The sequence below is a fragment of the Heloderma suspectum genome, chromosome 2 (genome assembly GCF_057233095.1).
Source record: "Heloderma suspectum isolate Gila_16-S chromosome 2, 16-S_ref, whole genome shotgun sequence".
NCBI lineage: Eukaryota > Metazoa > Chordata > Lepidosauria > Squamata > Helodermatidae > Heloderma > Heloderma suspectum.
The window spans coordinates 82,517,535-82,530,305 of NC_139459.1; the positions used below are offsets into that span (position 1 = coordinate 82,517,535).

The following is a 12,771-nucleotide window of genomic DNA, read 5'->3' on the forward strand; positions in this document are numbered from 1 at the left end:
GGCGAGGCGAGGCGCCTCCTCCCCGGCCTGAATTTCGGCCAGGCAAGGCGGGAAGCCTCCCCGCCCCCGGCCTGAATTTCGGCCGGGTGAGGCGGGAAGCCTCCCCCCCCCGGCCTGAACTTCGCGTGGGGAGCAGCGAAGCGCCTCCCCCCCACCGCGAAAAGCTGCGAGACCAGGTAAGTGACTTTCGTACACCCCTAGAACTGACCTATGTGCCTCCTTCACCACTCCGTCCTTCCACGGCTAGACAGCCACAATTCGCCGTCTAGCCAAAAAGCAGGGCAGGACAAGCGCAGAGGGAACAATCCCCTCTGTACTTCTCCTGCCCTGCTTTGGATAGCTGGTAGCCTCCAAGTTCGGAGGCAGCCGCCTATTTGGATAGGATTGCTCCCTAAATGTAATAATCAACGAAACATTGCATCCTTAGTAGTAACACAGCTAGAAATATGGATGTACGGATTATGTAAAATCCGTTCTGTCGCTGTTTCATGAACTGTCAGACACCTTTTGTTCTGTCATCCACCCATCAATGGAATAGGGGTTTTTTCCCCTGAATTTGAGCAAATGTGAGAATTTGCATATGTGAAAATCAGCAAATTTCCCCCAAATGGGAAATAGTGGGGCTATCCTTTGAAAATGGTCCGGAAACTTCAGCTGGTCCAAAATAGGGCAGCAAGATTGTTAACAGGGACTGGCCTGCGAGCTCATATTACGCCAGTACTTTTCCAGCTGCACTGGCTGCCAGTGCATTTCCGGGCCCGATTCAAAGTGCTGGTGTTAACATTCAAAGCCCTTAATGGCTTGGGGCCAGGTTACCTGAAGGATCGCCTCCTCCCATATGTGCCTGCCTGGACCTTAAGATCATCGTCAGTGGCCCTTCTCCGTGAGCCCCTGCCAAAGGAAGTGAGGCGGGTGGCTACTAGGAGGAGGGCTTTTTCTGCTGTGGCACCCCGGCTCTGGAATGAGCTCCCTAGTGAGGTTCGCCTGGCGCCTACATTGTACTCCTTTCGGCGCCAGGTGAAGACCTTTTTATTTTCCCAGGCATTTTAGCATTTTAGCTTTCTAAATTTTTATCTTTGCTGTTTTAAATCTGTATTTTAAACTCTTGCACTGCTGCTAGGTTTTATTGTGGTTGTATTGTTATATTGTGGTTTTAATGTTCTATATATTTTAAATTGTTTTATTGTGTGTTGTTTGGTTTTAATTTTTGTGAACCGCCCAGAGAGCTTCGGCTATTGGGTGGTATAGAAATGAAATAAATAAATATAAATGTGCATTTTCATTTTAGCCTATGGGGGAAATGCACATTTTCAGCCGGGTTTTTTTTTTTTTAATTTTGCATATTTTAATACAACAAAATTTGCACAAAATTTGGGAAAGTTAGAAAACCAGTCCGCAAATCTCCGCCCAACAGGGGAAAAGTTGATCCACTGCGGAATCCACGGTTTGGATTCATGAAAATCAGAACTCATTTGGTTCCGTTGCAGGTTTCGCCAACATCCCTAGCCAGAACTGGGCCATTTCTTATTTTACAGACAATGGGCATTTAGAACAAACCAGAATTTTTAGCTAGGGTGATTATCACTTCAGCAGTAGAACTTACCAAGTTTCCCAGAACTTTGATTTTCTGTCTCAAGGCATCACCAATCTGTCTCACTATTTCTCCTCGTTTAGGTGCAGGAACCTATACAAAGAGTGGAAACTGGTTTGTTAAGCTCAGAAAACACTCAGCACATACACATTTTTAATATACCTTCCCAATCATATACTGTACCAATAGCAAATCATCAAGGTTTTCATTAGAATGATAACCCAACAGCACTAGAAGTATTCAAAGGAATCAATATTGCGTGAAACTACATGGAGGCAGATACAGAGACTGGGTGGAATGATAGGGGTGTTCCCACGGTATCCTCTCTTTCCTCCCAATCGCTTTTGTCATCCAGATGCTAGTCATTCTACCAGACCACCCATCTCACCATTTCACCCCGTTCCTGTAGTCTCCTCTCTGTCATGTCACCCATTCCACTGGGTCCTTCTCATTATTTTGAAACCTCTTGCCCCTCCCAATTCCAAAAATGCAGCTTCCACCAACACTTAATAGATCTGCTAATGATAACTGGATTTACTTTCAAACGGGCACTGCTGACACATCCATTGCTTCTAAATGGGTATTCCATGTCATTAATGTCAACATGTAACCAAATACTTATTGAAACACTTATACAGCACCGACACTAGGTTTCACTGTTGCTCCCAACCAGCAGAGGAAAAGGACTGTGGCTGGAAGGCCAGGAAAAAATATGGATGCATGAAGCCCAAGTTGTAAGCAAACACAGTATGCGAAACTGTACATCTTCGCTATATAGCGTGTAAATTAAGGTAGGAGCCTTCCCTCTCTTCTTCAGCCAAAAGTATGATAATCCTAGAATACTTCAAAGAGCATAGGGATAATTTGAGTCAACTGTAAAGCAGACTGCTTATCACTGAAGGATGAGACAAGTATACAAAGAATCTCTGCATAACCAGAAGAACAAAAGGCCGTAAGTCTCAAAGGCAATCACACAGATGTAATACTGTGGATACTGGAGCCAAAATATGATAAGAGATGAATACAACCCTTAAAAGGCAGTATGGTTGTTACAAGATTTGTGAACTTCAGCAATCTATACCAGTGGCAATTCTCACAAGATCAAATATACTTTGTTCCAAGGGAAAGCTTTATTCAATGTGAATGGTTCAAAGACAGCCAGAGGGTTTACATCACAATCCTGCACATGTCTATTCAGATGCAAGTCCCACTGAGTTCAATGGAGCTTACTCCCAGGTAAGTGGGAGTAAGGATTGAAGCCTTAATGGATTCGTGGCTCACTGAAGAACATCAATTAGGTATATTTCAGAAAAATATGAAATGGTTTAACACACCTCCGCCCATACTTTCCATGCCTCTTTAGCTTTCTTTACTGTTTCTTCATAGTCTTCCAAACTGGCCTAAAAGAAAAACAATTTTTAAAAACCTTGCTTTGTTTATAATGTATTCGTGCAAGTATCTGTAGGATCTACTATTTGGAGATAAGATTTGAGCTGTGGACACTGGGGACTCAGCCAGTGGGGTGGCACATGGACAGATGGGTAGCACTGGGAGGAGCTTCTCCTTCCAGTGCCACCTAAGTCCATTTGCACGCCACCCCACAGGGATGAAAGCCACTGCACGAAGCCAGTGACTCACCCATGCTGGGCCTTCCCCTCACTGGGGAGGAGACAATGCAGGTGAAGTGTCCCCTGGCCGAGATGACGGCTGGAACACTCCAAACACTGCCTCAGTCAGGGCAGCTTTGCCTATGCTGCACCATCCTCAATTGCGGAGGCCACAGCATGAGCAAAATAGCCCCACTTGAGACACTGGCTGGAATGCTCCTCCAGTTGCCACCTCAGTCAGGGTGTCTTCGCTGCATGAAAGCTTGCCCCAACCGGGGAAAGCCTACATGCAGCAAAGCCAGTCCATGGCCAAAGTGCTTTGGCCAGGGAGTGAATGACATCAGGGTGTGGCCATGCCCAGTGACACCACCCAGCCTGCGAAGGGCCAGGGTGGAGAGGAAGTGTCATTTGGCCCCTCACCCCAAAACCCTTCTCCACCCCTGCTTCATCTGATTTAGAACAAGCCTTCACTTATGCCTGCCTTCCACAACCTGGCGCATGCCAGTTATGTTGGACTACAATTCCCATCATCCATGACCACTGGCTGCTGGCTGGGGCTGATGGGGGTTGTATTCCAAAACACTTGGAGAGCGCCAGGCTGGGGAAGGCTGGGTTATGCCATAGCACAAATTGACAGCACAAAATAGTGCTATGCTGGTCTTTGGGGCATATCTTATCTCTGCCAACAAAAGCTTAAGAACCTTTTGAAATGGTGAACCTGGAGGGATAGGATAAGAGGAGGAGCATGCTATAAACCTGTTTCTGTGATGTCATCAGAACAGCACCACTTCAACACACACGATCTCCATCCAGGAGAGAAAGGGAGACTATGACCATAAAATTTGCAACTTACACTGCCCTCAACCAGTTTTCGCATTTTTCTCTATAATCTTTCTTAACATTCCCAGCTTAGTCTCCAGCTATTTAAGAGCATGGAGGCTGTTTTTTCTAGTGTAGCATTTAACTAAAGGACCACCTTTCTCCATTCAAACCTGCCTAGGCCCAAAGACTGAAATCTGAGGCCTTTCTTTCCAAGCCCTCTCCAAGAGATGTTTGGAGAGTGGCAACAAGACAATGGGCCTTTGCTGTGGTAGCCCCAAAGAAGCTTGCCTGGCATCAACTTTGTCATCTTTTAGGTGCCAGGCAAAGACATTTCTCTTTTCCCAGGCATTCGGATAGTCTGGCTCTGGTGGTTATTTTTGTGGTTCACATCAGTCCTGGATCAGGGATAACTTTTGTCCTTTAGGTGATATTTTAGAACTGGATAGTTGTGTAAATTTGTAAGATTTTAATTAATATCTGAGTGACCAGCCAGATGGGCGATTAATAAATATAATAAATAAATAAATAATATGTCATTGCATACTATATTTGGTGTGGAGGTATTATTGTTGTTGTTATTATTATTATTTCTTTGTAAATCATTTTGGGTCTCCTTTCAGTTGCGTGAAGCAATACATAAATGTCATAAACTAACTAAAGACCCTGAAGATAGAAGAAAAACCTTACCTGACGAACTCTGGCTATTGGTTGCTGGTTTGCAGGGCAGTATGTTGTCACAACCTAAAGGGAAGACGTTCCAGTCACATTTAGTTACTATGAATACAGGTGTGTGCTTAATGAATAAGGTTCAAAAGGCACTATACATTGGGGAAAGGATATAGTCTGTTTGTGCGGCCATACATCTCAATACATACACGTTCACCCTGATCTGCACCTGAAATAGGGCAGCAATCAGCATGCAGAAACAAGCTTTTCTAGCACAGGCACAACGGGAAGCAGCACAGAGAAAAGCACTCAAGTGGCACAGAAAAGCCCAAGAAAAGAAACCGTGTTCCGAACCCGCAGATCTGCAACCAAGGAAAGAAAGGGGGCGCCTTTTTAGCGCGACGCTTCCCCCTTCAGGAAACTCACGGGAGAGTTTGAGAGTTCGCCGCGGAGGGGGCAAACTCCAAAACTTGGCTTCGCTTCAGCGCGCGCTCTTCGCTCTGCTTCTAGGCGGTCGGCCAGGGCTCTTCCCCTCCCCCTGGGGCGAGCCGCCTACCTCTCCTCTTCCTCCCCAGGAGCCATTATAAACTCCCTCGTTGTCTTCTTGAAGGCCCAGTTCTTTCAGCCACGCGTACGGGGCTTGGTTGATCAGCAAGGTCGACATGCGGGCGGCGGGTCTGCAGCAGGCGGGCGTGCGGAGCAGGAGGAAGGCGGCTCTCTGCCTTGCCACGGCGTGTCTGGAGAGAGCCGCGACGCCGAGCTGCAGCAACATAGCGGGAAGGGGCCGGAATGCTCACAAAAGCCAATAGAAGCGGAGACGGAGGAGGCGTCGGCCAGCAGTTCCGCCCCCCCGGCTCTGAGAGCCGAGATTGGCTCCGTCCACGTTGCGGGCAGGATCAGGCAAGGGATGCCTCCAACCAGCGCTAGCCTCCTTCGGAGACGCGAGGGCGCAAAGCTCCTTCCCCTCCAGCGGATTCGAGGCAACGGTGGAGGGAAAGAGTAGGCCATCTAGCGCAGCTTTCCCCAAGCCGGTTGGGAAAGGCTGGGAGTTGGCTGGGGATGCTGGGAGTTGTAGTCCAAGACGTCTGGAGGGCACCGGGTTGGGGAAGGCGGAGCGCGTGCCTGCGGAAATCAAAGCCGCCTGGAAAGCGCAGCTGATGCAGCGATGCTGCTCTCTTGCTTGTTAGCCTGCTGGACACGCTCCATTTACTCCCCCACAGCCACTGGTTTCGTATACTCTGCCTTCAGTCCATACAACCCATGCATTTTCAAAGGTGATTTTATAGATACAAGGGGGAGCGGGAGACAATTCTTGTAACAGGACGCAGAGCCCTGGATTGGTTGATAGTGCAGCTAAATTCTAGAGACAACAATGATCGTGTGTGAAATGGAGGAAGCTGCCCTGAAGGTCTTACTTCAGAGGCTAAATTTGGAAAGCAGGCGGGTGGTGGTGGTGGTGGTGGACACATATTGATCGATATCTGTCCCCTGGCCTTAATTTCACCAGTTCCAGACTCTTGCAACAGCTTGCCACTCCCCTGCTACACACACATATGCATGTCACAGAGATCCTGTGCATGCTACAGGCAGAAATTTGACGTACATTTTCTGCTTCACTGTGTATCTGTACCTGCGGAACGTCATCCTGTCATGTTAAGCAAGAGTGGGGCAGGGGAAAAAAAAAAGAGGACGGAGTAGCAAGGCAAGCGAGAACTTATTTCCATTGCCTTGGAACAATGAAGCAACATGTACAAGTCATAGGGCTTGATTTCTCAGTATGACTCATCCTCTTATCAATTAACCATAGACAGGTCTGATTCTCTTAAACCCGGTTTATACCTTCAGCAAAATCAAGTGGACTCTACAACATTACCACTTTGAACTGCAGGTGGGGCTTTGTGTATTTGAATGCTCATCTATATGTGGAAACACAGCGTGACAAGGCGGGGAGAAGGCTAAAATGAAAGATTCTGCATGACATTCTAAGGATTTTTTTTTGATGTGCACTTTTGTTTTGGATGAAGGAGCAGCCAGACATGCAACATTCCACCTGAAGTGCTAAGGTCCAAACTGCATGCTAATGAATGTATAAACTGGGCCTTGTTTTTGAAAGCATGTTTAAAAACGAAAAGTTCTTGGATTTGAGCCTAGGAATCCAAAATGGTGCTATGGGAGGCCTTATTCCTAACTGGAGATGTGCAGTAGCTGTGATGTGTGGCCAAGGGCACCCTCTTCTCTGTTAGTCATGTATCCGGGATGAAATTTACTAAGAATACATTCATAGTGGAACCACAACTCATATTAAACACTGATACAGGAAATCTGCCCTCCCTGCAATGGGTTATTATAGAATGACATTTAGCTAAATTCATCTCTAAGTTTAACTTCTTTTTGGATATTGGTAAACCTCAGTATTTGTTTCTCAATAAATAGAACTTAGGGAATACCAGTTGGGCTTCTTCATCTTGTTGTGTAACAGACTAACGGTGCAATCCTTACATGTCTACTGAGGAATAAGCCCCATTCAGTTCAGTGGGGCATACTCACAAGTAAGTGTGTATAGGATTGCAGACTTAAGCTGGAGAAACGATAGTTCTCATAGCTATTCACCACTGCTTTCTCTGATATAGCCGTCAGTGGGTTGTAACTGGAAATAGATGCCATGGATTATTTTCATAAAATCTGGTAAAATCTATGAGAAATTACATCTCAGCCATCCTGGGTGTTACGATTTTAAATACATTTGAGATAAGTATTTTGCACCACTTCCCATATCTCTTGAACCATTCTCTTGCTAAGTTCCAGTGACCCTTAGACCAACTCTTATTCCTAAAAGGTGAATTGTGTTTCTGAGAGCAAGCAGATTCCAGCGGGCTGTAAGTTACAGTTTCTGATGCACTTGGAACTTCAGCTGCTCCAGAGGTGGATCAAGTAAGGACATATACCTAAAGAGCAGCCTCTGATTTCAGTTACTTAGGCCGCAACCCTATTCATGTTTAGACAGAAAGAAGTCCTACAACTCCCAGCACTCTCTAGTCAATATGGCTGGCTGGGGAATGCTGGGAACTGTAGGACTTTTTTCTGTCTAAACACGCATAGGATTGTGTCCTTAAGAGGTCTTTGTGACCACAACTGCCATGGTCTACCATTCACTGGCACAATGAACCCCCAGGAAAGGGAGCAGCCCAGGCACAAGCATTTGAAATTGACAAGATTCCGCTTGGAGACTCAGGTGACCCTCCAGGAACTTCCAAGAGACTTTGTTCACATGTCCTGACTTTGACATCTGGCAAAGAGACAATGAAGTCTGAAAGGTGTCCTATGGTATCTAGCTTTTTCACTAGAAAGAGGCAGTGTTTTCCTTTGCTCAGCACTGTGTACTCAGAACCTGATCCTGGTGTGCAATGAATGTGGAATGGGTCTAGCATTTGAAAGAACAAAACCCAAATTCTAGATTTTGAAATTGTCCAGGAGGGACACTGCGTTCTCAGAACTAAGCTTATGCCTGCATGGTTTGAGGGGTGTGCATAGTCTGGGAACGGTGGAATTTAATACACTGCATAGATAGATGCTATAGATAGATCACCACATGGAATTGAACTGTGATATTGGGTAAAATCTAATGTAAGTCCTACTAAGAGTAAACCCATTGAAATGAATGGGACTTAAGTTAGTCATGGCTAACTTAAGTCCTGTTCATTTCAGTGTGTCTACTCTTAGTAGGACTTACATTAGATTTTATGCTTAATTTGCACCATGTGATAAGTAAACACCAGGGCAAGAGGGAGTGCCATTTTTTTTCAGACATTCCAAGCAATAGACAGGATCCAGACTTAGTCACAAATGTAGTGGGAGTGTGGGACACCCCGGAAAACCACTGTGATCTCAAGGAGAATAGCAATAGTGTATTACAGTAAGCCTTCTCCTTGCTTGCAGCTCCCCTTTAACTTGCTCTTTACCGGCCTCTGGTGTCCGTAGGAGAATGTAGGGAGCACAGTTAGGATGGCTAGGCATACTTTTTGGGTGAGAGTAGATAAGATAATCAGTGCCAGCTGTGGAGTGTAACAACATCTTGCCAGTGATGTATATGACCTTGGGAGTGTGCATCAATTATAGCCAAAAACACAGGTGTGATTGCTATATCGTTAGTTAAGTAAACATGAGTTAGTAAGTTACATTATAGCCTATGGGAGTAAAATAAAAACCCCAAGAGGCCCCTTTATGGTGAACCTCTCTGTGCGCAGAGAGCATGATGGTGCCATGATATGCTGGTCCAGGAGTATGGTCTGCACTGATACAGGGTTCCTCAGTACTGAAGGGACTTAAGTTTCTGGGTTTGCCATCCATGTTCCTTTTTTTTCTGTACCACTTTCCCTCTCCCTCAGAATAAGGAGGGGGGTTGGTTTTGGAAAGGAATAGCTAGCGTGGGTCATTGCCTCATTCGAATCTTAAATGAACCTTCCTCCCCTTGCAGAACAATTGATTTCAACTCCAAGTCAGACTGAGTCTGGTTCCAACAGAATTAAGTTTACTCCCAGCATTCTGGCAAAGAGAAAAAAAACACTCGGCTCCTCTAGCTATAGTACAACAGGAGGGAGGGGAAAAAGGGGGGGGCAGAAAGCATCTCACTCCACAGGCTTGTTGGAAGTATACATGATCCACTTCCTATCTAGCCCTTGAACTGTAAGTGCCAAATACCAGAACTATTGCTGGTCTTTAAATTCTTCCAAAAGGGGGGAAAATACATATGCCTCAATATTCCAGGCAAAATTGTGGGTATCAGACAAACCTACTGTCTTAACATCTCACAGATAGGGCTGGTTCTCATGATCAAATAAGCCATGGCATATTTAAGCTACAGTTGGCTGTGGTGTATGTGGGTGGCCATTTTGATGATTCAAGCCACAATTTGTGTACTCTGAACAGGTGGGGGTGGGTTGTGCCAAGGGTTAAACAACTTGCTTAACTCTAAAACAAGCCATGGGTTGTGCAAGGGTTGTTTAACCCTCACACAGCCCACCTCACCAGGTATGGATGACATGACAAGCTATATCCATGGGTGAAATATTCAAAGGCCATCCAGCACATGCTGTAATGCACCATGGCTTAAAGAATGCACCATGGCTTATTGCTGTCAGACTGCAGGCTTAGAAAGTACAGTGATAAGTTAAATGCAACAGTGTAAGTTGTGGAACATGGAACCCTGCACAACTGCATTTTAAAATCAGTCTCACCTTTATGAAATAAATTGAATTTAGGAATCATTATTTTAAAGCAAGTATATCAAAAATTTAGTGGTTTATGACTGCAGAAAGAAAGGTTTCACTAATTAATCTTTTTAAGACACTGGGAGCTGTTTTTGGCTGAAGAGGGATAAAAAATCTTCAAATAAATAATTCCAGAGGGGTGGGCATATTAGCGTGCTTAAACAAAAGCAACAAAGTATCTTGTGATAGCCACTTTGAATGCCATTTTCTTGGTAGAAAGATGGAGTACAAATTAAATCAAATAAATAAATACCTAACAGATTTTATCTGTAATACTTTAAACACTTACCTCAGAGTAAGCACCATTGAACTCAATGAGGCTTACATCTGAGTAGACATTCATAAGATTGCAGTGTTATAAGCTTTCATGGACTGGATCTCCCTTTATCAGCTGTGGGTATGTGTGTGTGTACACACATAGCCATCCTTAGTTGGCACATATATGTATACACACACACACCACACGGGTACAGAGAAAAGCCATTGTAAACAGTGGAACGAAAAGACCATGAAATGCAAGTAGGGTGACATATGCAGAACAGGACCAGCCACACCAACTGAAATTCCCTCTTCTCTACTATTATTAAAGGTTTAGGAGCCCTGCCTTCTTTTGCAATTGACCCCCCTAAATTCAAGAGGAACAGTAGGTCTGTGACATTTGACATGCCAGATAAGAACAGTGAGCATTCACAACAACAGTAATGTGCTGACACAATTTTTTTAGTTATGCTATGCTAATTTACCACTTGCTGTGGTAGACAAATCCATGTGGTCTATTAATACCTAGATGAACAAAATCAAATTTGCTGCTATATGAGCACTTCCATGCTAGACTCTCCTTTTGATTTGTTGTTGTTGAATAATGATGATTATCAGGTTAGCAGCTGAGTATTGTGGGAGATTGAAATGTTCTCCCACTGGTTTCTGAACATTGCCATTCTTATGTCAAACTGGTGCCCATTTATTATTTTGTCTGCTGGAGACAGATGTGAAGTCAGAAGAAGGGCATAGCTGGCAATTGTTATAATGTCCTGCAATAGTGTTGCCTGAACTGATATGGGGATAGAGTTGGCTTCTGAGCTTATTGTAGACCTTAGTCCTTGGATTTATGTCTCTGTTAGGTGGTCCAAGGGGCCGTGGTGGCTTAGCAGTTAAGACGCTGAACTGCAGACTGGAAGGTCGGCAGGTCAGCAGTTCGAGACCCGAGTGCTGCGTGACGGAGTGAGCTCCCGTCTTCAGTCCCAGCTTCTGCCAACCTAGCAGTTCGAAAGCAAGAAATTGCAAGTAGATAAATAGGTACCGCCTCGGCGGGAAAGGTAACAGCGTTCCGTGCACCTCGGTGTTCAGTCATGCCGGCCACATGACCACGGAAGCGTCTTCGGACAGCGCTGGCTCTTCGGCTTAGAAACGGGAATGAGCACCACACCCTAGAGTCAGACACGACTGGTTGGGGACACCTTTACCTTTAGGTGGTCCATCTTTGCTGGCAGCTAGTTTCCTGTCTATAAGCACCCAAAGCCTGTGAAAGAGAAGTATCATAATCCAGGCTGGGCTGTAGATCACCACCAATAATACTGGTGATAAAAGATACCAGTGATTGGAGACATTTTAGCTGGTAGCTGCAGATTCATCGAATCATAGAGTTGGAAGATGCCTACAAGACCATCAAGTCCAACCCCCTGCTCAGTGCAGGAAGCCTGATTCCCAGGTGGTTTCCCATCCTAGTACTAACCAGGGCCGACCCTGCTTAGCTGAAAATCAGTATTCTTTCACACTGTCTTGGTTGGAGTGAATGGACTGTATAGCACAGTCTGGGTTTTAGACAAATGTGTATATGTATGTGTAGCAGTTAGTAGGTTTCCAGTATAAGGTGGTATTCATATATCCATCACATAGTTGTGCTGTAGTGTCCAGAAAGTGAACCTGTTGCAAGAATTGGTCCAGGCTCAGGCTGACTGTGAGATGGAAGCTATTTTGAAGTTCTGGTCGAATTTCTCAAGGACCTCCTCCCTAGTCACATTCTATAACTGTTCCAAGCAGGTAGGATTCATAGGCATAGAGGGTGGTTCACAGGTGCTCTACCAGCTTCCGCTACTGCAGGGCTGCACAACTTGTGGCCTTCCAGGTGTTGTTGGATTGCAACTTCCATCAGGTCTTGCCAGCCACAAGTTCCTACTGAGCACTGTCATATGGGAGAGGTGGAATCCAGTGCCTTTACTGGAATTTATTTATTTCAGAGAATGCCTATACTGCTTCTCTTTAAAATAAATAAATAAATAAATCCAAAGCAGTTTACAAGATAAAAGCATGATAAAATACAATAAAACCAGTAATTAAAACAATAAAAGATTGATAAAAACAATAACATCTCATTAAAATAGCCAAGGGTTGCTGGCAATGTTAGCAGTCAGGGAAATGCCTGGGCAAACAAGTGTGCCTTCAGATGCTGGTGGAAACGACAGCAGGTGGAGGTACTGGGGCTGCTACTTCAGCAGTGTGCAGGCTACTGCATGTGGATAGCAGCCCCTGGCACATGCCACTAATGTCATTATATATATATATAAATAAAATTTTATATCCCACCTTTTTACCTCTTGCAAGGAACCCGAGGCAGCTTATGTTCTCCTCCTCCTCTCCATTTTATCCTTACAACAACAACCCTGTGAGGTAGGTTGGGCTGAGAGTCTGACCGGCCCAAAGTCACCCAGTGAGCTTCCATGGCTGAGTGGGGACTAGAACCTGGATCTCCCAGCTTGCGGTCCAGCAGTCTCACCACTACACCACACTGGCTCCTGTATATCCCATATGCAGGCATGTG

The 12,771-nt window shown here is 45.2% G+C and overlaps 1 protein-coding gene across 1 annotated transcript in view; it reads right to left on the bottom strand.

Moving 5' to 3' along the window:
- ALDH7A1 (aldehyde dehydrogenase 7 family member A1) overlaps positions 1 to 5,464 on the bottom strand; it is a 30,150-nt gene extending 24,686 nt beyond the window's left edge. The window contains exons 1-4 of the mRNA XM_084833980.1: positions 5,243 to 5,464; positions 4,708 to 4,761; positions 2,926 to 2,991; positions 1,604 to 1,684 (exon numbers count right to left, since the gene is read on the bottom strand). Of these exons, the coding sequence (XP_084690106.1) occupies positions 1,604 to 1,684; positions 2,926 to 2,991; positions 4,708 to 4,761; positions 5,243 to 5,458 (417 nt within the window). The 5' untranslated portion in view covers positions 5,459 to 5,464. The remainder of the gene's footprint in view (positions 1 to 1,603; positions 1,685 to 2,925; positions 2,992 to 4,707; positions 4,762 to 5,242) is intronic.
- Positions 5,465 to 12,771: the final 7,307 nt, after the last annotated feature.